At 43.2% G+C, this 26,677-nt stretch overlaps 1 protein-coding gene across 14 annotated transcripts; it reads left to right on the plus strand.

The window, feature by feature from the left end:
• Nucleotides 1-1,079: 1,079 nt before the first annotated feature.
• Nucleotides 1,080-26,677, plus strand: PHC1 (polyhomeotic homolog 1). Of its 14 annotated transcripts, none has more exons than XM_069491152.1 (16): nt 1,080-1,398; nt 4,179-4,336; nt 5,908-6,018; nt 6,793-6,873; nt 7,787-7,936; nt 8,518-8,673; nt 16,458-16,950; nt 18,958-19,253; nt 19,629-19,772; nt 20,302-20,449; nt 20,720-20,928; nt 21,526-21,640; nt 22,528-22,636; nt 23,223-23,373; nt 24,161-24,392; nt 25,531-26,677. In XM_069491152.1, the coding sequence occupies exons 2-16, from the start codon at nt 4,223-4,225 to the stop codon at nt 25,683-25,685; spliced, it is 2,664 nt and encodes an 887-aa protein (XP_069347253.1). In that variant the 5' UTR covers nt 1,080-1,398; nt 4,179-4,222; the 3' UTR covers nt 25,686-26,677. The 14 variants fall into 14 exon arrangements, with proteins under 14 accessions (XP_069347253.1, XP_069347254.1, XP_069347255.1 ...); XM_069491153.1 differs by having other exon boundaries at nt 19,677-19,772; XM_069491154.1 differs by having other exon boundaries at nt 18,958-19,235; nt 19,677-19,772.

The raw sequence follows: 26,677 nt of genomic DNA on the forward strand, positions 1-26,677 counted from the left end.
TGACAGACAAAATAACTGGCTAGAACAGAGGTTAGGAAAAGACTATGACAGTAACAGAAAAAACCATCAATCCTGGTTAATCCACAAGGCATCCCCCAGCCCCTTCCGTAAAGGTTAAAGAGGGCAGTTATCTTTGTTTTGTGCATTAATGTAATCCAAGTTTCCGGAAACAGTTGCTGGCACATAGTAGGTGCTCTATAAATATTTATTGAATGTTGAAAGACTGAGAGACTAATTAAAACCGGATAAATGGATATCCTAAATACAGTGACAAAGGCTCCCCCATCAAATGTTTAGTGGTCCCCGATACAGCCCCATTGTTCTGCATCTCTTTATACGCCTGCCTTTTCCCGTGTTTTTGTCATTCTAACTCTTTTACACGCACATTTAAATTTAAAAACACGCAAGTACACAAAACCCCTGGAATTACAGACTTAAATGTTATTTGAAATAAGTTATATTAGGTCGCTACTTTTAAAATGAGTGTCAACTCCTAATGGGCTCACTGTTTCTGCAGCATTCTTTCCCTCCTTCTTGGAGGTGAGGGATTAAACAATCAACATTCTGTCTCCTTTCTTTCAATCTCAAAGTTTTTCTTTCCTTTGCTTTATTTCCTTTTCCAGTCTGTCGTTTCACTAGGGCGGTTGCTTTGCTCTTTCTCCCTCTCTGCCTGTTGGGTCCCCCTTGATCCTTTCTTTCTACCCCTCATTCCCAGAAGCTCCAGAAAATACCTTCTTTTCTCCCTTTTCACGTCACTTCCCTCCCTTCTCCCATCTCCCTCTCCTCTCTGAGAGGTGAGTTCCCCACTAGAGGCCAGCACTTTCTTAGTTTCGTCCCTCCAACCCGCAAGCAAAACTCGGAGAGCAAGAAGGTGAAAAAAAGAGGAGAAAGAGAGAGCGAGAGAGGAAAAAACCCCGGGGCCTGGAGCGCAGAGGCCCGGGAGCAGCGTCGCCATGGCAACGGGCGCCGGCAGGAAACGAGGGCCGCGCGGGCGGGGGAGGAGGGCGCCGAGGGGAGGAGGAGGAACGGGGGAGGGGTCCGGCTGCCCCGGAAGCACCTCCCCACCAGCCCCCTCCTCCAGCCCGGCCCGCAGCCCCCGGCCTGCAGCCCCCACCCTCTCGGCCGGGCAGGAAGTGACAGGCCCAGAGCGAGCCCCGGAGGCCAGGCTGAGCCGCGGCCGGGCCCGCACCCGGAGCGGCGGGAGGGGCGGGGAGCCGCGGCCGCGCCGGGCGCCTCCCACCCCGCTCTCGGCGCCCCCGCCCCTCCAGGAAGGGGAGGAGGCGCGGGGAGCCCGCCGCGGAGGCCGAGCGAGCCCCCTGCCCAGCTTGGCGACTGGGAACCCCAGCACATGAGGTGGACGCCCCCGGGGAGGACTTGGGTGCCGAGCCAGGCGCGAAGGTAACCGGGCGACCGAGGGCTGGGGAGGGGCAGGACCTCTGGGGGCTTGGCTGCGCGGGGATGTTTCTTCAGCCACCTCCGTCTGTGTAACGCCCCAGGTACCTCCCCCAGTTGCTTTCCCTGCCTACCTCCAGCGCTGAGCTCTGCGGTCCTTCGGCTCTGCCTGTCCTAGTCTTCTTTGCTATTCATTTCGCTGTGCTTAGTGCTGTCTGTCCGTCACCCTAGTTGCCTCTAACTGCTCATTTTCTCATTCATTTTTCCTTCTCTGACTTTGGTCCTTCCCTCCGAGCATGCTGTGTAGTTATCCCCCTGCTTTTCATGGTCCGCTGGGTTCCTCAGCCTCCAATTCCTTGACTTCTGCCTGTCTCCCTGCTATCGGTATGCACATTTCCCTGCTCACTTGGGTCAGTTCACTATATCTACCCCTCTTCCCCCGGAGTATTTGATGTCTCTTTGGAACATCATTTTTATCAGGGTTCTATATAGAACAAGAACCCCTGGGCGTCTACAGTCCTTATTGTCCAGATTACTTCCATTTCTTTGGAACAGTCTTCCCTGAACCACCCCCTTCTCCCGCCCCCTTTTCCATGCCCTATCCTGTCTACGAGACAGTTTTATGCTTAGGGATACTGACTTCCTCCAACTCTTGACCCAGTAGGCCCAGTACCAGGTCCACCTCAGTATTCCTTTCTAGCTCCCTTCCGTAGGTCTGTGTGCCAACCCAACCCATTCCAACCCCTACACACCCAGATACTACCTTTCAGGATGACCATGGCTTAGCTGCTCTGGGGACCTCTGTGGATCTGCTTCTCTCTTCCAGTTTAATTCTGAAAATTTCAATTCATTGTGCCTCCCAAACTGTTTGTCTTCATCTTCTGTATTTAATCTTGCAGTCACAACATTGATCATAAATGAATAGATTTATGTACCTCGGATCTAGGAATCCTGGTTTTGGTGACAATTTGCCCTGATTTTATCGAAACATTTTAAGTTAGTCCCTTTGCATCTCTGTCTTTATTTCACAATCTGAAAAAAAGTGTTAATAAGACTTCCATTTTTGGGAAGACGAGGGGTTATATAGTTTGTAAGCATTTTCACATATGAAAGTAGGAATTATTGTCCCCTCTATAGTTAGTAAAGGAGTGTCATGTCTCTGAGTCTAGTGAACTAAGTCCAGTATTCTATACAACTATGCCGTGCTGCCTCTAATCCTTACCCACTTTTTTTCTTCACATGCTGATAATGAGGATTCATGGGTCTGTATCTGTTTAGTGCTTTGATATTTTGGCAAAAGATGTGGGGAGAAGGTAGACTAGAGTTGAAGCTGATATGATTTTTTCTGTGTACTTTTTGGTTTATATCCATGTTTACAGTGACATTTGCTATCCTAAATGAAATCAAAGTTTGGGGGGAGGGTAATGATGTGATCAGATGATACTGGGCATGAAATAGTGAGAAAGCTCCTCAACTTTATTGCCAAGGCCAAGCAGTTTGATTTTATTTACTATGCTTTTTTGATGTGGATGCAATCCCTAAGATGAATCCACTCACCCTAATAAAACTATTGACAGCTCTTAGCAGAAGTTCCGGTTTGATGTTTACATTCCTAAATCAAATAATGTTTTGGTGACCTGATATTTCTAGTGGCCCAGAGCCTTAAAACTAGACAATACAGTATGTAGGTTTAACAAAAGGAAAAAAGGTAAGAATGACTAAAAAAACCTTATTGTCATTTGGTGTTGCTTTGAAAGAATAGTTCTTCTTGCTTGTCATCTCCTGTCTCCTTGCTTGGTTCTTAGCAGTGTTTGCATATTATCTTTTTGCAAATTTTAGTGTAGTCTCCAGAGGGTAAATTCTAACACTTAAGTAAAACGTTGAATCTTACTTTCTTGAAGATTTTCATTGTTGTATATTTAATGTGTGTCAGTACCTGGGAGTCATTTGTTAAAGTGATACATTCCATTCAGTGTGAAGCCTTCTTTGCCAGTGGGGAAACTGAGCTATAAGGAGGGAAAGTGACATGCCTGAGGTGTTATTACTAGTAGCCGGAGTTGGAAGCAGGCAGCTATTTGGGCTGTATGGCTGTAAGGCTAGCTCTTCTGCCTCCTAGTTTTATGACCTTCCATGACCCACTTAACATATCTGTATCTTAGGTGGTCTTCCATAAAATGATGATAATGAGTATTGGTACTGAGTGACACTGCCTTAATCATAGACTTTTTTTGGTTTGAAGAGGAAGCATGTGGTAGTGTAAAGATTTAATACTTATCAGGGCAACTTCTTTAACCTCTGAAAACCGGATTTCCACAGTTGTAAAATGGAATAATATAATAGTATTTACCACATAGCACTGTAAGGGATAGTACAGTAAATGATGACCATTGTTAAGATGACAGTGATGCAGATGGAGACAAAAGTGAGATAACCACAAATTTTAAGTGGGAAGATTTTCAATTGTCATGAAATGTGGTGAGAATGTAAGGTGGTTTAAGGTGCTGTCTTACATTCTGGCTGTTTTATTTAATGATAGCCATGAGGGAATACGTAAAGGTTGTTTATTTTGAGACAATGCATACCTTCAAAAGATAGTAGTGCGGGGAGGATACAGTTGTAAGAGTGTATTACAGATTTGGGAGTTCTAAGATCAGATAAATCATGGCTATGGAAGAAGAAAAAGGTTCTTAAGATAACTTATGGATTTAGTGTGGTCTTGAATGATAACATGAAGTAATAGTTTGGAATCAAGGTATAAATTTTAATTCTTTACTGCTTCCATCTAGGTCTTGAGTCAGAGCACCAGCCTTGGGAACCCTGGACCACTATCATGGAGACTGAGAGTGAGCAGAACTCCAACTCCACTAATGGGAGTTCCAGCTCAGGTGGCAGCTCTCGGCCCCAGATAGCTCAAATGTCACTGTATGAACGACAAGCAGTACAGGTGAGGCTCAACTCTGAGGGGCCATGATCTGCGAGTATTGGCTTGGGACAGGCAAAGACGCTGGAAGATAATTGTCCGTAGTTCGTTTCTAGCAAATTGGGGAGAGTTGGATTAGGTGATGACTAAGGTTCCTTCCAGTTCTGAGACTCTTAAAAAGGTTTGGGCAAGCAAACTGAGAATGAAAGTCTTTCACCTAAGGATTTTTTTAAATAATACACGGTCCTTCTAGCCAGATTCTAACTAACCATTTTTCTTCATGGACTGTCAGGTTCTTAATCTTTGGCATTTCTTGTAAATCATCTTGAGTAATGGAAGTATCATGGACCTCTTTAGAGATTTATTTTTAAACAAATAGCAAGTTCTATGTCTTTTTCATTCTGTTTGAGAAATTATCTTTTACTTAATAAAATATTTTTGTTACTATAATATCTATGCATATGTTAAGAACAGTTCTAATTATTAAAGAATAAGAATATAGTAAAGTCCATTAACACTAAAACTGAACTACCAGTGTCATTTTTATAAACATCTATTAGCATTATGCTGTAGATATTTGAAAATGCCAATTAGTTGAAAATTTTACCTGATAGAATCTTTTAGAAGCCACTGTTTACTCTATTTTTCCATTATTTTCAACTCCTTAGGGCTCTATTACCTAGAATACAGTCTTTCATTTTCTTTACATTTCTCAATATCTCATTTATTTTCATCTTGTCTTGTTCTTTGCTATGTCGTGTATTTCCAGGTCCCACTTTGAGAAATAAGAGTTCACGTGAATTGGGCTGCTTTACTTTTCTTTGTATGCATGAATAGGCCGTTGAATTACAGTCATGCATTGCTCAATGGTGGGGATATGGGCTGGGCATGGTGGCTCACACCTGTAATCCTAGCACTGTGGGAGGCCGAGGCGGGAAGATGGCTTGAGCTCAGGAGTTTGACCCCTGCCTCAGCAAGAGTGAGACCCTATCTCTACTAAAAAAAGAAAGAAATTAGCCAGGCAACTAAAAAAAAAATTAGCTGGACGTGGGGGCACACGCTTCTAGTTGGAGCTACTCGGGAGGCTGAGGCAGGAGGATCCCTTGAGCCCAGGAGTTTGAGGTTGCTGTGAGCTAAGCTAATGCCATGGCACTGTACCCAGGCAACAGAGCAAGATTCTGTCTCAAAAAAAAAGGATGTAGATATGTGAATATGTTCTGAGAAATCTGTCATTAGGTGATTTCATCATTGTGCAAATATCATAGAGTGTGTTTACACAAACCTAGATGGTGTAGCCTGCTACATACCCAGGTTATGTAGTGTAGCCTATTGCTCCAACCACTGTGGAATATGCGGTCTGTTGTTGACTAAAAAGTCATTGTGTGGCCCATGACTGTAATTGCTTCTTCCAATCTTTAGCGGATTATATATACTTACTGGTTCTAATATAAAAATGGACAAATCTGATGTTGATAATTTAGCCCAATCTCCTATCTCCCTTAGTTTCTCTCTTTCTCATGGCTCCCTTGCACAGGAATACAGTGATTTGCATAGTGATCCATTCTAAATGTTTTATTCTCTCTCTGCCTTCCTAGGCTCTGCAGGCACTGCAGCGGCAGCCCAATGCGGCTCAGTATTTCCACCAGTTCATGCTCCAGCAGCAGCTCAGTAATGCCCAGCTGCATAGCCTGGCTGCCGTCCAGCAGGTGAGAGGTCAGCAGTCCGCTGGCCTGAGAGGGAGGGGACGGGCACTACAGGTGGGTAGGAGAGCATACTGCATTCTGCGCTAAGCCCAAGTGGGGACAGTCTTCTCTGCTTCCTATCCTGTGGAAGAATAGATGGATCTTAGTTCCTGGGGTTGCAATAAGAACTGAGAAAATCACCTTTTAGAGGTAGAATGGCCATGTTCTAGATTTATGCTGTCCAATATGGTAGCCACTAGCCACACGTAGCTATTGAGTGCTTGAAATATGGCTAGTCCAATTTGAGATGTGCTGTAAGATTTTAGAGTTTGAAGCCTTAGTACAAAAGAAAGAATATAAAACATCTCAGTAATTTTTTAATATAAATTACATGTTGAAATGATAATATTTTAGATATATTGAGTTAAATAAAATAAATTATGGAAGTTAACATTTCCTGTTTATTTTTAAAAAAGGTACATAGTAGAAAATTATATATGTGGCTCACATTATATTTGTATTGGCTGGCTCCAGTCTAGAATTATCTTTGACTCATGTTGTCACCTACCTGACCAAAGGTTCTTACTCCACCTAAAAGAAAGTGGGAGCAGGAGGACAGGTTGCCTATCTAAGTGGAGGGTTATGTGGGTTAGTGAATATACTTTTCCTTGTTCCAGAGCAGAATTTGTTCTTAACCTGAAATCTCTATATGTTTTTTTGCCTATGATTTATTACCGGAAGACAGAGCTTTTTCCTTCATTGTCTCTGCTGTTTCTTGTTTCCCTTCCCCTTTAACAGGCCACAATTGCAGCCAGTCGGCAGGCCAGCTCCCCAAACACCAGCACCAGCCAGCAGCAGACCACCACCACCCAGGCCTCAGTGAGTACCGCCTCTCCCGCTGAGAGGCTCCTCTGCCTGGGTCTTTGTCCCTAGGGTAAACCACTTTGTGCCACTGATCTGAGAGTGTTTATTGAGCCTTCAGTGGATATTTACTGCTCTTATGTGGAGAATAGTAGTAAAAGGGAAAGTAACCAACATGGATCTATATAGGAATCTTTAAGGAGCAAGCCTAAGAAAGGAGGAAGGAAATCTTGGGGAAAAAGAGGAGATAATAAAGAAAAGGGGCCGGGCGCGGTGGCTCACGCCTGTAATCCTAGCACTCTGGGAGGCCGAGGTGGGCGGATCGTTTGAGCTCAGGAGTTCGAGACCAGCCTGAGCAAGAGCGAGACCCCATCTCTACTAAAAATAGAAAGAAATTATATGGACAGCTAAAAATATATATATAGAAAAAATTAGCCGGGCATGGTGGTGCATGCCTGTAGTCCCAGCTACTCGGGAGGCTGAGACAGGAGGATCGCTTGAGCTCAGGAGTTTGAGGTTGCTGTGAGCTAGGCTAACGCCACGGCACTCACTCTAGCCTGGGCAACAGAGTGAGACTCTGTCTCAAAAAAAAAAAAAAAAAAAAAAAAAAAATAAAGAAAAGGGACTCATCTCTGGACCCTTCAATGAGAAGTAAAATCTGTTCCATTTCATTCTTTTGCCTTCTTAACTGTTAACACTGGTGGTTAGGGACTGTTTTTTTTTTTTTTTTTTTTTTTTACTTTGGTAACACCTCAAAGTAGCCAGGATGGCAGTTTTGGATAGGAAGTTAATATTCATATCCCTCTGACTCCATGAAAGTGAGATACTCTATTCTTGACTGTATTACTCTGAATTTGTCAGTCATATACATTTCCTTTTATCTCTCCTTAGTCCTGGTTCCTTAGTCCTGGTTCCTTTCTATACCACACAGATCAATCTGGCTACCACGTCAGCTGCCCAGCTCATCAGCCGATCCCAGAGTGTGAGCTCTCCCAGTGCTACCACCTTGACCCAATCTGTGCTACTGGGGAACACCACCTCCCCACCCCTCAACCAGTCCCAGGCCCAGATGTATCTACGGGTAAGCCACAGACACAGTCACCATTGTCCCGGGGTCATAATTGTCTGTCCCTGGCAAGCACTGGAGTGAAAGCTGTTTTATTTAACCATGGTTACTCATATGTTTTGAGACAAGCTGATCTACTGTCCATGCCTTACCCTAGAAGTGATGCTCAGTATTAGCCTGCAGATTATGTTGATATTCTAAGCTAGAAAGTATTTGCGTTAACATTTAACTAAATTAGTGTTAGATACAGTCTAACCTTTAAACTTATGGCTCTAGTACACAAATTCTAAGTGTTATCTCTCAGCCTATCTACTTACTATATATAAATACTTGTTCTAAAATCCTCATTTTCTCAACTTCTTTGATGCTTGACTCTTCGTTGTCAGTCTGTAGTTTTCTACACATTCTAGGTTTTCTTCTGGATGATTCATCGCATATGGAGAATGAGAGGCTCCTGGGTTGGTGTGGAAAGGGGCAGGGCTTGGCTGTTTAATATCTTCTGTTTATTTTGTCTTGTGGTCCTTCCCTTCCATTTCTTCTGTCTCTTCTTTTCCTCTTGTCCTCTTTGCTCTTCCTCTTCCTCCTCTCCTTGCCAGCCACAGCTGGGAAACATATTGCAGGTAAACCGAACCCTGGGCCGGAATGTGCCTCTAGCCTCCCAACTCATCCTGATGCCCAATGGGGCAGTGGCTGCAGTCCAGCAGGAGGTACCATCTGCACAGTCTCCTGGAGTTCATGCAGATGCAGATCAGGTCAGTGGCAACCACTTTACCTGTGGATGGGCACTGGGGAGGATGAAGGGAATGACCATGGACCAGGGCGCACCCTTCTGCCCTATTACCACTTTTCAGAATTCTTATTTTTTGTGTGTTTTATTTTTTCCTTCCTTATTCATATAGAATTTGAATCTCTTACAGCTTTTGAGTTAATCTGAGTGAGAAAGGCAAGTAGATTTGCCTGAAAATAGCCCTGTGGATCTGGGAAGTCTTATTATCAATGCAGGGGAAATTTCCTGACATCCTTCTAGTCCTCTGAGGCTATTTTATTTAGGAAGTCTTTTGTCTTTTTCTTTCTTTTTTTTTTTTTTTGAGACAGAGTCTTACTCTGTTGCCTGGAGTAGAGTGCAATGGAGTCAGCCTCACTCACAGCAACCTCAAACTCCTGGGCTCAAGCAATCCTCCTGCCTCAGCCTCCCGAGTAGCTGGGACTACAGGCATGTGTCACTATGCCTTGCTAATTTTTTCTATATATTTTTAGTTGTCTGGCTAATTTCTTTCTATTTTCAGTAGAGACGGGGTCTTGCTCTTGCTTTTGCTCAGGCTGGTCTCAAACCCTTGACCTCGAGCAATCCTCCCACCTTGGCCTTATAGAGTGCTAGGATTACAGCTGTGAGCCACCGCACCTGACCTATTTAGAAAGTCTTAATTCTTTCTCATAGTACTGTCTTCTGAAGATAAGGGTGGTTGAGGAAATTCTTCTGTTAGTTAGATATGAAGCTGACCTGGCTGAATTGCTGGAGGAATATTTGGTTCCTTCTGCTCGTGAGTTACTGTAGTTCTCAACTTTCAGTCTCCTGTTCCTATTCACTGTTTTTCCCAGAAAAAGTCTTCCTCACCTTTACTTCCCATGACACATTCCCAAAATACATATATTTTTGAGCCTGAATATTTAGCTTCTTGTGGATAGGCTGTAACCTAGGATCTTATGATAATTATTTGATCCTCTTAGTTTATCAGTTATCTAGTAAATATTGAGCTCTTCCATTGATGTGCACAGATATACAGAGTTGGCCCTCATATGCTGTGGTTGCTGCCTTTTTGGGTTCAACCAACCACAGATCAAAAATATCTGAAAAAAGAAACCAATAAAAAACTACAACAATAAAGAATAATGCAAGCCGAGCATGGTGATGCATGCCTGTAGTTGCAACTACTCAGGAGGCTGAGGCAGGAGGAATGATTGAGGCCAAGAGTTCAAGACCAGCCTGGGCAACATAGTGAGACCCTGTCTCTACAAAAAATAGAAAAATTAGCCAGGCATGGAGGCTGAGGCAAGGAAGATCACTTGAGCCCAGGAGTTTGAGGTTGCAGTGAGCTGTGATGACACCACTGCACTCTAGCCAGGGCGACAGAGCAAGACCTTGTCTTAAAAAAAACCAAAAAACAAAAAAGCTGTATAACAACTATTTAGTTAGCATCTTACATTGTATTAGGTATTATAAATGCTTTAAAGATGATTTAAAGTATACTGGAGGACGTGCTATATGTGTAGGTTATATGCAAATACTATGCCATTTTATATAAAGGACTTGAACATCTGCAGATTTTGGTATCTGGGAGCCCTGGAACCAGTTCCCCGCAGATACCGAGGAATTTTGAAGTATTAAAAAAGAAATGTGAATCTAGTCTTCAAAGAGCTTAGAGAACAAAAGTGCCAACTAAATGAGTGACACATAAGTTCAGAGAAGAGTTGGTTGCATTACTTTATAATGAGAAGAAAACTAGGGAGAGAATAGCAATGTAAGGGCATAGTTTTTTATTTAAAAATGAGCGTGTGTGGTGGGGGTTGGGGATGAGGGGGTGGATAAAGTGGAGATAACAGGCCTGACGGTAGAAGAGGAAGATGCCAGGGATCCTAAAAGCCAAGTATAGGAGGTTGTAGTTAGCTTCATAGGTAGCAGGGAGCATTGCTGGCTATGGAACAGCAGATTTTTTTTTTTTTTTTTTGAGACAGAGTCTTGCTTTGTTGCCCGGGCTAGAGTGAGTGCCGTGGCGTCAGCCTAGCTCACAACAACCTCAAACTCCTGGGCTTAAGCCATCCTCCTGCCTCAGCCTCCCCAGTAGCTAGGACTACAGGCATGCGCCACCATGCCTGGCTAATTTTTCTATATATATTTTAGTTGGCCAGATAATTTCTTTTTATTTTTAGTAGAGACGGGGTCTCGCTCTTGATCAGGCTGGTCTTGAACTCCTGACCTTGAGCGATCCACCCGCCTCGGCCTCCCAGAGTGCTAGGATTACAGGCGTGAGCCACCGCGCCCGGCCTGGAACAGCAGATTAACAGGGTAGGGAAGGTACTTAAGAAAGAATCATGTAGTAACATGTGCCTGGAGAAGAGAAGTTAGGGAGCTTGCTAAGAGACTCTTGGGGTCATCTCACAGTGGCAAGGTAGGACCTTTGTCTTAGACTGTGGTAAAAGTAATGGGAGCCAAGGATAAGGTTGGTCCTGTTTCCATATTCAGTGCTTTCAATTATCCATCCTCATTCATCAGATATTTGAACAGCAGTATGTAGAGGGACAAAGAGTAGTGGTTAAAAATATGCATCTGATGTTTGGATCAGATTCCAGCTCCACTACTTACTGTATGACCTTGGGCAAATGACCCAACATTTTTCTACTATAGTCTTCATCTATAGCGTAGGTACTATAATATACTTACCTCAAGGTGTGTTGTGAGGACTAAATGAGTTGATATGTGTAACTGATTGAACAGTGCCTGGACATAATGAGTGTTTAAGAGTGTTAACTGTTATTATTAATGTATCAAACATTCATTTGCCTTGTATGCCCAAAAAAGTCATAATCACTATTTATGGAGATCGTAGACCATTGAAACACCAGACATTAAACAAATAGTCACCTGAATGGTGAAATGATTGCTTCATTAGAAAGTACAGAGTGCTCTGAGAATATAGAAAGGGACCTAATTTAGCTTTGGGATGAGGGGTAGAAGTCAAGGAGGTGACATGTAAATTGGGGCCTGTAGAAATTAGCCAGGTGAGGATGTGAAAGGAGAGTGTTGAAGGCAGGAGAACATGTCCAGAGGCGCTGAGGAGGGAAGGAGTGTGATTTGTTTGAGCCTTTAAAAGATTTGTATTCCTGGAGTTTGGTAAAGTGGGCTGGACAGGAGGAATCTCATCTTGCAGGGCCTTGGGGGCTGTGTTTAGGATTTTGGGCTTTATGTGAAGAGCAATGGGAAGCTATAGAAGGATTTTAAACATGGAAGTGGCATGGAGAGATTTGAGTGTTTTTTGTTTTCTTTAAAGACCATATTGACTCTTCTATGGAGACTAAATGAGAATGGTGTGAGTGTGCCTATGGGGGGGAATAACAGTGTTATAACAGTTTATTATAACTTAGGGGAAAGATGGTGTTTGGATTTCTGTCCAGAAATGCATAGATTTGAGGATAACTTAGAAGAATCATTGAAGAAGGTGAACTGATGCAGTGGATGGGGGGATTGAGGGAGATGCCAGATAGGAGATCGGATAGAGCAGTGGTGCTGTTTATGAGATGAAGAACACGGGAGAAGTGGATTTAGAGTGAAGTTCAGTTTTGGACATGCAGACTTAGAAGTGCTTGTGAGCCATTCGTGAGATACTGAGACAGCAGTTCTATACATGTGGTCCTTAAGCTCTGAGGAGAGGTCTGGGTTGGAGATAAACACTTGAGAGTAGTAGGCATATAGATGATAATTGCAGTCACGGGAATGTTTAAAACTGCTTAGGGAGAAGGTATGGATTGAAGGGAAGAGTGTTTGATTCGGGGTTCTGAGGATTAGGATGAGCCCGTGGAAACGCAGTTCATGGTTAGAGAGTGATGGGCTGACAAAGGGGAGTGGGAAAGAGCAACAGAGATGGGAAAATCTGAAGTGTGTAGTGTCATGAAGACAAGGGAGCAGAATGTTAAAAGATGTATATGTGCGGGTGTGGGTGTGGGTGTGGGTGTGTGTGGAGGGAGGAGTACTCATCTCCATCGAACGTAGTAGAGAAGGAAAGGAGAATGGATTTATTAATATGGAGGGAGAGCTGTTTCAGTGGAGTTGGGGGCAGTGAATCTAAAATAGCATGAGTCTGAAGAATGAGTGTATAGTGGGAATGAACGCAGTGACTGTAAACAATTATTAAGAGTTTAGAGGCCTGGCACGGTGGCTCACGCCTGTAATCCTAGCACTCTGGGAGGCTGAGGCGGGAGGATCACTCGAGGTCAGGAGTTCGAGACCAGCCTGAGCAAGAGTGAAACCCCCGTCTCTACTAAAAATAGAAAGAAGTTAGCTGGACAGCTAAAAATATATAGAAAAAATTAGCCGGGCATGGTGGCACATGCCTGTAGTCCCAGCTACTCGGGAGGCTGAGGCAGGAGGATTGCTTGAGCCCAGGAGTTTGAGGTTGCTGTGAGTCAGGCTGACTTCATTGCACTCTAGCCCGGGCAACTGAGCCAGACTCTGTCTCTCTAAAAAAAAAAAAAGAGTTTAGCAGTGACAGGAAAGGAGGGCAGAGTTGGGGGAGGGGAATGTGTGGTTCTACAGAGAGAGAGATTGAAAGACAGGAGACAATTGATACTGTAAGCTTCTTGAGAAGGCAGGAAGAGATGGGATCCAGAGCTTAGAGAAAGATGGGTTGCCCTTTGATAGGAAGGAGGATAAGCGGGAGAGAAGGGGGAAGTGATGGATGCATATGTGGGTAAATATAGATTTGGTGGTGGAACTGATGAAGTAAGGCTCATATAATGGTCTTTATTTTCTCTGCAGACATGAAGAGTGAGAGAAGAAAGAGAAGGTAGTTCTGAGGTATAGGGAGAGTGGGAAAGTTTGAAATAGCCATTATGGAAAGGAAGCTGATTAGAAAAACTATATAATTACCAGATAATATGTGCCCCAGCGTCCAGTCCTGATGATTCTTATAAATATCTTTTAGTGACTGTTACCACTTTCTCTTCTTTACTGCTACTGTCTGAATTCAGGTTTTCATTATTTTCACCTGGATTGCTGTACTGGTTTTCTAAGTGGTCTCTTGACTTCAGTTGTATTTGATCTTATTTCTTCCACATTACTATCAGGATAACCTTTTTTAAAAACAAGGAAATAAATGTTGTTACTAAAATCCTAATTTTTTTTTAACAATAAGGAAATATATGTTACTGCATATATATATGCTGTATGTGTGTGTGTGTGTGCGTGTGTGTGTGTATATATATATATATATATATATATATATATTTTTTTTTTTTCTTTTTGAGAGACAGGATCTTGCTCTGTCACCCAGGCTGGAGGCAGTGGTGCAATCTTAGCCCACTGCAACCTCAGCCTCCTGGGTTCAGGCCTCTCAAGTAGCTGGGACTACAGATGCATGCCACCATACCTGGCTAATTATTTTATTTTTTGTAGAGACAGGGTCTTGCTGTGTTGCCCAGGCTGGTCTTGAACTTCTGGCCTCAAGTAATTCTCCTGCTTCAGCTGTCCAAAGTGCTGGGACCACAGGCATAAGCCACTTTGCCTGGCCACCACTAACATTTTTAATTGTATCTCTGGTACATAGAATTTGATAAAATTATAATCCTTGGCTCATGACACTCTTTCATCATTGGTCTATATGGCCTACTTTTATTTATGTATTCAGTAATTTTTAATAATGTAATAAGAAATCACTAGTTCATCTATTGCCTGCCCTTACCCATGGTAATGATCATTCTGTTTTCTAGGTTCCTGCTTTCCTTGAGTCCCTTTTTATATAGTTTTATTGCATCTCTATATATTTCTAAAAAGTACTTTTTATTATGGAAAATTTAAACATATATAAAAACAGAAAAAAATATGAATTCCTAGGTACCCACCATGCAGCTTCAAAAATTATCAACACATGGCCAGCATAGTCATGCCCTTCCCCTCTGCCCATGGATTATTTTGAAGCAAATTGGAGATACCATGTATATGTTTTATTTGTATTTGAATTTATAAGGTACTCGTGCTATATGTAATCTGAGAATGCCTTTTTAGTAACATATTGTCAAGATTCATTTGTTTTGTTGTAGTCATTGGAATTTATTAATTTTTTTTTTTTTAAGACTAGGTCTCACCCTGTCACCCAGGCTGGAGTACAGTGGTGCGATCATAGTTCACTGCAACCTTGAACCCTTGGGCTCAAGTAATCCTCTTGCCTCAAGTCTCCCTGAGTGGCATACCACCATACCCAGCTAGTTGTTTTCTTTTTTTATTTTTTGTAGAGATGGGTTCTTGCTGTTGCTCAGGCTGGTCTTGAACTCTTGGCCTCAAGTGATCCTCCCACCTCAGCCTCCTGAGAATATAGGATTACAGGCATGAGCCACTGTGCCTGGCTGTAGTTTATTAATTTTAATTTTCTTTAAAATTTTTTTTTTTTTTTTTTTTCTGAAAAAGAGACAGGATTTTGCCCTGTCCTCTAGGCTGGATTGCAGTGGTGTGATCATAGCTCACTATAGCCTCAAACTCCCTGGCTCAAGCCATCCTCTGACCTCCGTCTCCCGAATAGCCAAGATTACAGGCTTGAGCCACTGCGCTCGGCTTAATTTTAATTTCTACATTATGCAGTTTATTCATCTTCTGTTTGTGGCCATTTGGGTTGTTTTTAGGCTTTGATTACTATGAATAGTGCTGCTGTGAATGTTCCTATACGTGCCTCCTGTTGTACATGGCAGGAGTTTCTCTTGTGAAATTCCTGGGTTAGAGGGTATGTGAATGTTCAGCTTCAGGATATTATGGCAAACGTTTATCCAAAGTAGTTGTACTGATTTACACTTCCATCAGAAATGCATAAAAGAAGGGTTTAAACTATAGATTTGACCATAGTTATTCTGATTAATATTCTTCAGTGGCTTTCTACAATCAATTAAGCATTTATCATTCCTTCCTTTTATTCATATTTTGGAGCATTGACTATGTGCTGGACACTGCTAGGTGCTGGTAATATAACAAGATAGACAAACTTGCTGTTCCCAAATGAAAGTTCATACTCTCCTTATTGTAACACACTAGGCCATTAATGGTTGGCACCCCTTTGTCTCCCTAGCCTCAACGTCTACTTTCCTAGCTTCACTTCTTTCCACTCCCTGTAACTCACCCCAAACATAATGAAATATTTATAATTTCTAAAAATGCTGTGTTCTTTCTTGGTTCTGTGGCCTTGCAAATGCTGTCACCAATGTCTTCAACCCCTACCTTCACTAATACCTACTGAGTGTCAGATCACATGTCACCTGTTTTAGGAAGTCTTCCTTGATTTCCCTCGTCTGAGTTGATCTTCCTTGTTTGTATTCCCATAGCACTGTGTGCATGTCTGTGTGTACTATTATATTGTAATTGGTGATTTTCTAGTCTTCTCTAATAGAAAGTACTTGTTAAGAGCAGGGACTATTTCTTTCATCTCTGCATTCCCAGTATCCATTGTAGTACCCGAAGCATGGTAGGTGTTTGGGAGATGTTGAATGATTGAATGGAAAGGAAAGGGGAAATTGAAGAGACATTTTCAAGGAATGAATGACCAAACTTGATGATAGACTTGATAGTGAGTGATGCTGACTGAAAAATCAGATATGATTTCAGAGTTCCTCCCTCAGAGCCTGGAAGGCCTTTATTATTATAAATGTGGGAGTACTAGCTGAGAGGTAGGTTGTGGAAGGAGAGACTGTAGCTCTCTTGGCTGCTTTTGAATCAGACATGGAAATCTTCACCCTTAGTGCCTCCTGTCCTCCTTTTCTCAATCTGTGTTTTCTTATCTTTCAGGTGCAGAACTTGGCAGTGAGGAACCAACAAGCCTCGGCCCAAGGATCCCAAATGCAAGGCTCCACTCAGAAGGCCATTCCTCCTGGAGCCTCTCCTGTGTCTAGCCTCTCTCAGGCCTCTAGCCAGGCCCTAGCTGTGGCACAGGCCTCCTCTGGGGCCTCAGGCCAGTCCCTCAACCTTAGTCAAGCTGGTGGAGGTAGTGGGAATAGCATCCCAGGGTCCATGGGTCCAGGTGGAGGTGGCCAGGCCCCTGGGGGTTTGGGTCAGTTGCCTTCCTCAGGAATGGGCGGTGGGAGCTGTCCCAGGAAGGGCACAGGAGTAGTGCAGCCCCTGCCTGCAGCCCAGACAGTGACTGTGAGCCAGGGCAGCCAGACAGAGGCAGAAAATGCAGCAGCCAAGAAGGCAGAAGCAGATGGGAGTGGTCAGCAGAACGTGGGGATGAACCTGACACGGACAGCCACACCTGCGCCCAGCCAGACGCTTATTAGCTCAGGTAAGTTGTCACCTCTTGTAATGACATTATTTTCTCAGGACTCATTTGAAATCTTCAGAGTACATTTCTTTGCCTTTTTTTTTTCCTGCTTCTCTTGGTCCTGGAGTAGTGGAAGGAAAGACAATCACATCAACTTTGAACATACTAGTTCAGGGACAGGAGGACAGGTAACAGATATAGATTTTATCTGTTTCCACCAGGGAGCCATTGGTATACAAGCTGTCTTATGCACATTCTTAGGCCCTGAGTTCTTCAGTTTATCACTCTCCCCATTCATTCATTCACCCAGTCTTGTTGAATTGCCTACTGTGTTCCAGGAGGTGCTGGGGCTACTTTTCGAAAAACAGATTCCCTGTCCTTGTGTAACTTCAACTTAGTATAAGGGATGAATTGTCTCCTCACTGTTTAAATGGTGGTTAGTTGGTCCAACTTAGAGCAGATACAGTACAAATGCCTTAGAACACTTAAGACTAGCAAACAGAGCCATGGTTTAATGTAGCCAATTTGTGTCATCTGTATCAATGACAAGGATAAAAAAAGAAAAAAAAATAATTATAACCCTAAATAGTTTATACTTGCTTTTAGACTGTAGGTAAGATAGTTACATGTGTGTACCTTACTTGGGAATGGTACATTTTTGCCTTATTTCTAGCACCTTAGTTGTTGATACATTTGGATAATTTACTCATAAAAAATTAAGAGTTAATTAGTACTTAGTTATAATTAGTTATAACTAGTACTAGTTAGTTACCAGCACCTTAGTTGTTGATATAGTTGGATAATTTACTCACAAAAAATTTAGAGTTAATTAGTTATTACTAGTACTAAGCACTGGTACTTAATAATTATTTTTACTCGTACTTGCTAGTTGTTAGAGCACTGTTAAATCCAAAGTGCTTTCATATCACATAGATTGTGTGTGCTGTGGACCATCTGGAAAATACGGAGGGATGGAGATGGTCAAACTCAGTTTACAGTAGAGGAAACTGAGTAAGGTCGGAGCCTACAGCTGCTGACTCTTAAGACTTCTTACATGGTGATGTTACAGCAAGTGTTACAGCGAGTGGTCCCGAGGACAAACCGAGCGGCACACGGAGAGTAGGAGAATCAAGGTTTATTTGCTGGCGGGTCCAGAGAGTTCTCGCTACCAAATTCTGAGCCCCGTCTATCCAATTTTTCCCACTTTTATTAAGTTGGGGTGATCTGAAGGATGAGGTCCCAGGTGACTAAAATGCCTGCCAGGTAATAGGTTAGTATTATGTTGATGCACCAGGTAATAGGGTAGTTGCTGCACCAGGTAATAGGTTTAGTGTTATGCTGATGGCCAGGTAATAGGTTTAGTGTTATGCTGATGGGCCAGGTAATAGATTAGTTGATGGGCCAGGTGTTAGGTTAGTGTTATGCTGATGAGGGGTGGGGGTCTCAGGTGGCTGCTGTGCTAAGTAGTAGATGGGGGGGGGGTTCCTTTTCAGTGACATGAACTGATGAATTTTAAAAACTGAGGCATTTATGAGAAGTTGTTGGTATCTTTAACTGTGGGTATTTATTCTTTCAGTGACTATTAAGTGCTTCTCAAGTGTCAGGCACTGTCTAGGTTCTAGGGATGTGAACATGGATAAAACATGGACTCAGCCTTTGAGAAACTCAAAAGTCCAATCATGTGGAGGAGGGGCCAGCCATTCTCCTTTTACTGCTGAGTGCAGAGTAAAAGGATATGATGTTTAAGTATGGCAAAGATAATAAATACGAGAAATTACTGAGGACTGTTAAATGATTGAGGAAGGGAGTTCTTTCTTTGAGATCTTTAAGACTAGAGGTAGTCGGTAGTATCTGACTTAGTGGAAAGAGTATGGATGAGGTGATGTCCAAGTTTCAGGATAGATTTCCATTCACTGTATGATTCCAAAACTGGGTACACCTTGGAAAGATGACTTTCCTTTGAATTTAGAGTGATTATTATTTTCTGCTCTTTTTTGCCTTTGTTCCATTCTGGGATTATTCCTATAGCCACCTACACACAGATCCAGCCCCATTCCCTGATTCAGCAACAGCAGCAGATCCACCTCCAGCAGAAACAGGTGGTGATCCAGCAGCAGATTGCCATCCACCACCAGCAACAGTTCCAGCACCGCCAGTCCCAGCTCCTTCACACAGCTACGCACCTCCAGTTGGCCCAGCAGCAGCAGCAACAGCAGCAGCAGCAGCAGCAACAGCAGCAGCAGCAGCAGCAGCAGCAGCAGCAGCAGCAGCAAGCCACAACCCTCACTGCCCCTCAGCCACCACAGGTCCCACCTACTCAGCAGGTCCCACCCTCCCAGTCACAGCAGCAAGCCCAAACCCTGGTTGTTCAACCCATGCTTCAGTCTTCATCCCTGTCCCTTCCACCTGACCCAACCCCCAAGCCACCAATTCCTATCCAATCCAAACCACCTGTGGCACCTATTAAGCCTCCTCAGTTAGGGGCTGCTAAGATGTCAGCTACCCAGCAACCACCACCCCATATTCCTGTGCAAGTTGTAGGCACCCGACAGCCAGGTACAGCCCAGGCACAGGCTTTGGGGTTGGCACAGCTGGCAGCTGCTGTACCTACTTCCCGGGGGATGCCGGGTACAGTTCAGCCTAGTCAGGCCCATTTTGCCCCCTCGCCACCTTCATCCCAGGCTCCTGGTGCACTTCAGGAGTGCCCTCCTACGTTGGCCCCTGGGATGACCCTTGCTCCTATACAGGGGACAGCACATGTTGTAAAGGGTGGGGCTACCACCTCCTCACCCGTTGTAGCCCAGGTCCCCGCTTCCTTCTACATGCAGTCTGTACACTTGCCGGTGAGTGATGTCTGATGGTTTCCAGGGCACTGTCATTAATGAGAGTGGATCTGGACTGAGTGGAAATAGTTGAATTTAATAGGGGAATAAAGAGTTGAGAAGGTTAATACTGGTATTTATCTGCTCCTTTTGTAAGCAAGAGGTACATTAATGTATATAATATCTGAACTTTTTACTCTTAAATTTGTTACTGAAATAATTCTTGAGGTTTTGGATACATAGTTAAGTTGGATCAAGATAGTCTTAATCAAATCAATCTTTGGGAAAACGATAGTTCTTGGTCCATAATGAATGCAGGCTCTTGAGACCTAGGTCAGAACTAAGTAATCCATTTTCTTTTGTGTTGATACAGAAGTTGTACTTCTTGGGAATAACCAGAAATTTTAGTGTACCATGGGAAATGTACCAATTGGGGAATCTGGAACTAAGAAAATTTTCTCTAAGGTGTTGGAGTAATTGTAGTTCCTTATTATCCTTCTCTCCCAAATCTTGGTTTTTTTTTTTTTTCCCCCTATTCTTTACTCTATAGGGTAAACCCCAGACTTTGGCTGTCAAACGCAAAGCTGAGTCTGAGGAGGACAGAGATGATGTCTCCACATTGAGTTCAATACTTCCTGCTAAGGTATCTCCAGTGGCAGAGAGCCCAAAGGTCATGGAGGAGAAGAGCAGTCTTGGAGGTGAGTAACTGACTTCTGAAATGCTGTTGGAGTGCACAGGAAATAAAGAGATGTTCTGAGTGAGTGAAAAGATAAATCTGGTTCAGTAGAAAATGGGCCTGAACTTGGTGGACAAAGGGGTAGATCCAAAAACAGGGACTTGAGGGTGAGTGATCAAGGGTGAACATGGATTATTGTGGAAGATCATTCTGGCTTAGCTAACAGATAGATCAATTATGTTATCCCATCTCTGTTCGTTAATGTTATCCCATATCTGTGCTTGTTTTCCAGAGAAAGCTGAACCAGTGGCCGTGAATGCTAATACCCCAAGCAGTGAACTAGTAGCCTTGACCTCTGCCCCATCAGTACCACCTCCTACACTAGCCATGGTTTCCAGACAGATGGGTGACTCAAAACCCCCACAGGCCATTGTGAAGCCCCAGATTCTCACCCACATCATTGAAGGCTTTGTTATCCAGGAAGGAGCAGAACCTTTCCCGGTGAGGACAGGGCCATAAGGTGGGACTTTCAAGTGGGGACTTGGTCTGATTGTTGTCTTTTCAAAGTTCACTAAAAACAAAATGCATAGAAGTATTTAATTAGAGAATGGCCCAGGTGTGCTATTTAGTTAGTTAGTTGTAAAGAAGGAAAGGAAAAGGAAAGAGTGTATGGACCAGAAAATGAAAATGTTGGGAAGAGGAGAAGAAAAGGAAAGGAACCTTTAAAACTGTAATGTTTTATTAGATAAATTAGGTTGTCTTATAATGAAGAAAATTATGATAGAGAAGTTAAGGGACCATTCTAGATACCACAAATTGCAGAACCAGGACTAGAACCCAGGTATCTTGCATTCCCTGCATCATAGGAAGGAAAAGGACAAAATAGGGAGCAGGGTAGCAACCTGTTCTCCAGTGGCTTATCTGAAAAAAGCCAGTTAGAGACTCTTGCTTGCCATATTGAAAGTGATTCTCTCTGAACCAGTCTGACCGTTAACTCAGAGATCGAGGCAAAGACCTGATGGTGGGAAATTTTGGGGAAAGCTATAGAGAGGCAGCAAGGAATTAGGTTTACTTAACCATAAACTTTTTCTGGGACAGGTGGGTTGTTCTCAGTTACTGAAGGAGTCTGAGAAGCCACTCCAGGCTGGCCTTCCAACGGGGCTGAATGAGAATCAGTCCAGTGGCCCCTTGGGAGGGGACAGCCCATCTGCTGGTGAGTATTTATTTCGAGACCCATCTGGGGGAAGGAGGATCATGGGGATGTGTTTGAGGACTCAGTGTAAAATAGTAATTTCCTATTTATTTAAAGTAGGAATAATATGGAGTCCATCTACACAGAGAAACCATATTATATATCAGAGTATGTAGAATCTCACAAAAGAAGTTATATAGGATTAGGGGAATTTTTCTTTTTAAAAAAATTTATTTTTAGAGATAGGCTCTTGTTTCTGTCACCCAGGCTGGAGTATAGTGGCATCATCATAGCTCACTGCAGCCTCCAATTCCTGGGCTCAGGGTGTCCTCCCACCTGAGCCTCCCCAGTAGCTGGGACTACAGGTGCTCACCACCATGTCCGGCAGGATTAGGAGAATTTTATCAAGCTAAAATAATCTGTTGAATTATTCTTTACTATAAGGATATATTATCAAAAGATGATCTAAAATAGGACATTTATATTCTTAATTTTCAGTTCTCTTTATTCTAGATTTTATAATCTATATTAAGGACTTACTTAATGTTTCCCACTTCCTTTTGGAAGTCTTTGTGGGAGAAGGATCTATGTCTCTCTAGACATTAGTAATTAGTTCCTCTATCCTATTCAGAAATGGAATCATATCTGAAATCTGAGAGTATGAATTAGTGTAAATTTAGGGAGGCATCTTAAATGGAAATAGTTCGCCTTAAGGTTAGGAAGACTTTAAATCTTTCAGAATGTTCTTGAGGGACAAGTTTCATGGTTTTGGATTTTTGAAATTTTTTAGGGATTCTCAGTTAGGTCTTTGAGAGCAAATCCTGAGAATAATTAGAACCAGCCCTAATGATGGCCTGAGGAGGCAGCAGAAATCGATGGTGACCGTCCAGTGATACCTTGTTTTTCAGAATTAGATAAGAAGGCGAATCTCCTGAAGTGCGAGTACTGTGGGAAGTACGCCCCTGCAGAGCAGTTCCGTGGCTCCAAGAGGTTCTGCTCCATGACTTGCGCTAAGAGGTACTCTAGGCACCTTCCTCCTTGCCCTTAGCACCGATTTCTCCAGCTAATGATACCTCCCTCCCCCAGGATCATCTCACAGCTGATATTTTATGTTTCTTGCTTTGCTTTTATTCCCTTCCCCAAATCACCTCACAAAATGCCAAATTCACATTTAGGGCAAGGTAACAAGGTAGTCGTCTATAGCAGCGGTCCCCAACATTTTTGGTACCAGGGACCAGGTTCATGGAAGACAATTTTTCCATGGACAGGGGGCAGTGTTGGGGGGGATGGTGTCAGGATGATTCAAGCACATTACATTTATTGTGCACTTTATTTCTATCATTATTACATTGTAATATATAGTGAAATAATTATACAATTCACCATAATGCAGAATGTAATGCCGATGCTGATCTGACAGGATGCGGGTGATGGGGAGCAGCTGTAAATACAGACGAAGCATCGCTCGCCCTCCCACCTCCTGCTGTGCAGCCTGTTTCCTAACAGGCCACGGACCGCTACTGGGGTCCACTACTGGGGTCTGGGGGTTGGGGACTGCAGTTCTATAGTACCTTTGACATCCTTTTTATGTCTTGCCCTGTAGGTACAATGTGAGCTGTAGTCATCAGTTCCGGCTGAAGAGGAAAAAAATGAAAGAGTTTCAAGAAGCCAACTATGCTCGTGTTCGCAGGCGTGGACCCCGCCGCAGCTCCTCTGACATTGCCCGTGCTAAGATTCAGGGCAAGCGCCACCGGGTGAGCTGCTGTTGCAGAGCCCACTACCTTTAAAATGGGCCTTTTTCCTTCCCCTACAAGGCAATTCCTTTGCCCAGCTAAAAGGCTCACGGAGATGTGTTTTACCTCTCCAGAGGCCCAGAACTCTGGTTTTATGTGGATTACATTACTCCAAATTGCAAGAGATCCTGACCTCCTTTGTCTCCTGTCACCTGACTACTGGTTCATGTATCCGTTAATCCTCACACTGTACTTGAGTAGTGAAAATCTAGATCAGTTGTTAGGACAAGGGGATAATCAAGGAATGGATACACTTTACTTTTTTATTTTATTTTATTTGTTTTGAGACAGATTCTCACTCTGTTGCCCAGGCTAGAGTGCCGTGGCGTCAGCCTAGCTCACAGCAACCTCAAACTCCTGGGCTGAAGCAATCCTCCTGCTTCAACCTCCCAAGTAGCTGGGACTATAGGTTGTGCACCACAACCCCCAGCTAATTTTTCTATTTTTAGTAGAGACGGGTTCTCACTCTTGCTCAGGCTGGTCTCGAACTGAGCTCAAGTGATCCTCCCGCCTCGGCCTCCCAGAGTGCTAGGATTAACAGGCGTGAGCCACCACACCTGGCCAAATTGATACAGTTTATACTTGAAAGGTACTTGAGAGTAGATTTTGGGCATTTGCAAATGAAGCACAGATGATTTCACATGCGATGAGCTTTTCCTCTATGCCCAACCCGGGGTGCTTGGGGAGGGTAGATGGGAGCTCATAGCACTGCTATTCTGACCCCACTGGTTTGCTGTTTCCTCTGCAGGGTCAAGAGGACTCTAGCCGGGGTTCAGATAATTCCAGTTATGATGAAGCACTCTCCCCAACATCTCCTGGGCCTTTATCAGTAAGAGCTGGGCATGGAGAACGTGATCTGGGGAACCCCAATATAGCTCCACCTACACCGGAATTGCATGGCATCAACCCTGTGTTCCTGTCCAGTAATCCCAGCCGTTGGAGTGTAGAGGAGGTGTACGAGTTTATCGCTTCTCTCCAAGGTACTGAGGATCTCCAACAGAACCAAGGTTGTTTTCCTTAGGTCATCCAAAAAGGGCCTTTGTAAGAGGGTACATAACTGACTTAATTGACTCCTAAGCAGTAGGTGCTTGAGTGTGGCAGTACAGAGGCTCTGTTCTTGATATTTATTAAAGTTGCTTGCCCACAGCCTGACTTCGTATTTCCTTTCAGGGTTGACATTTTCTTGTACCATGTTAGCAACTTTTAAGTGTGTGATTTTTACTTTTTATTATGATTCAGCTATATTTCCCACCAATTAAGTTTTAGATAAAATATATTTTTATGTGTGATTAACTGTGATACTCACCATGGATAAAAGATTTTTTTCAATGGAAAGGGGATTAAAAGCTAAAAGGCCATTGTTGCCCCGCTCCCTTAAAGGTAGGACTGTTTATAAGCTATTTTTTTTTTTTTTTGAGACAGGGTGTCATTCTGTCACCCAGGCTAGAGTGCAGTGGCCTCATTATAGCTCACAGCAACCTCAAACTCCTGGGCTCAAGTGATCCTCCTGCCTTAGCCTCCTGAGTAGCTGGTACTACTATTATCACGCCTACCTAAATTTTTCATAGAGATAGGGTCTTGCTCTTGTTCAGGTGGTCTCGAACTCCTGACCTCAAGCAATCTTCCCGCCTAGGACTTCCAGAGTGCTAGGGTTATAGGTGTGAGCCACTGCACCCTGCCTTATAAGCTATTGACAGAGACTTCTCTAGGGGGAAAAAAAAAAAAATCCTAACTTTTTTGCTACTTGTCTGAATTCTGGGCCCTTAAACAGAAATTTCACAGAGAATGCTAACTTTGATCTTTGTGCCAATGTAAAACCATGTTTTTATTTTTGTTCTCTCCCCGTCACCAAGCTATTTGAATGAAGTTATTTCTATGGTTGAACAAGTTAGTAGTTTCTTCCTTTCTTGGTCTTGGCTCTTTTTTTTTAATAGCTAGTCATTCTAATTTCATTTTGCTTTCAAAGCTTGCCATCTCACACCTTTATATTACTGAGTTTAGGACAACTACTTTGGGATTAACCATTGTTAGACTTCAGTTTCTTCACCTTTGCTTCCCCCCTTAACTTTTGGTGCTACCATGCAGTTTCTTATACATGTTCTCACCATTTCTTTCTAGGTTGCCAAGAGATTGCAGAGGAGTTTCGCTCCCAGGAGATTGATGGACAGGCCCTTTTATTACTTAAAGAAGAACATCTTATGAGTGCCATGAACATCAAGCTGGGCCCTGCCCTCAAGATCTGCGCTAAGATAAACGTCCTCAAGGAGACCTAAGGTGGCCCTCTTGCATAAACCAGCCTAAGGCAGATACTCTCCACTGCCCAGGTTATAACCTGGTACCACCAGAGACTTTACAGGGAAGAGCTTTTCCAATCATGTAACCTTCGGTAGGGAGATGACTGAGACAGGGAAGAGAAATGCAAGAATTGGTTGCTGGTGCTACATGGTGGCAGCTTTGACATTTTCTCTGGGTTCTACTTTATTTTTAAAAATCTTTACAATTCTCACCATTCCCACCTACCTTAATCCAGTCTTTATAAAAAAAAAAAAAAAAAAAAAGGCAGTCTAGAGAACTAGGACTGCTCAGCCTTATCCTGGAGTGGAACTTAGCCAGGGTCTCAGTTCTCCAAGAGGAGGAATATAGTATGGTAAGGCAAGGAAATGGGTGGAATTTAGGTTTGCCTCCCCAATGGGAGAGGTAGGGTTTTTCTAGCTTGTGTGACACAAGTAGCAAAATCTGGTACTCCCTCTTCCCTCTGGATTGTCCCACTGTAGCTGTGACTCAGAGTTTTCTCTTTGTTGTCACTTACTCCCTTAGTATTAAATATTTTCTCCTGCATCCATGGCAGGATTTCCAGCCAGTGTAGAGACTTGGTTGGTATCTTTCTGATTTGCTGCAGGGACTAAAAGTGTTTGACTGGCACATACCTGTGTGGCTGTTGTCATTCTTTCTGCATCCTTGTTCCTTTCTGATTTATCTGTTGTCTTCTACCCTGCTTTTCTTTTCAGTTCCAACTCTGCTCTGTCCTATAGCTTTATAAACAGGAGTGTGTGGGGCTGAGGTCAGGAGTATAAGTACTTGCCTTAGGCGCTATTCCTGATACAACAGAAATATTAAATATTTTTTCTTCCTCAGTAAAAGGATGAAAATTGGTCTCAGTTGTCTTTTACTCCATACCAATATCATCTTTGCCCTCTTTTTTCACACAAATGACTAGACCAACATGTTTTGTTTCTTTTTTAATCATTAAGTGTTTTTGTACAAA

This window comes from Eulemur rufifrons, chromosome 16, assembly GCF_041146395.1.
Source record: "Eulemur rufifrons isolate Redbay chromosome 16, OSU_ERuf_1, whole genome shotgun sequence".
NCBI classification, from domain to species: Eukaryota; Metazoa; Chordata; class Mammalia; order Primates; family Lemuridae; genus Eulemur; species Eulemur rufifrons.

What these genes read in the sequence shown, in the direction of transcription:
- PHC1 (XM_069491147.1), top strand. Translation starts at nt 4,223, where the DNA reads ATGGAGACTGAGAGTGAGCAGAACTCCAACTCCACTAATGGGAGTTCC. An exon ending in CCAGACGCTTATTAGCTCAG is followed by an intron (nt 16,951 to 18,957) that starts GTAAGTTGTCAC and finishes TTATTCCTATAG; the next exon opens with CCACCTACACACAGATCCAG. An exon ending in GTTTATCGCTTCTCTCCAAG is followed by an intron (nt 24,393 to 25,530) that starts GTACTGAGGATC and finishes ATTTCTTTCTAG; the next exon opens with GTTGCCAAGAGATTGCAGAG.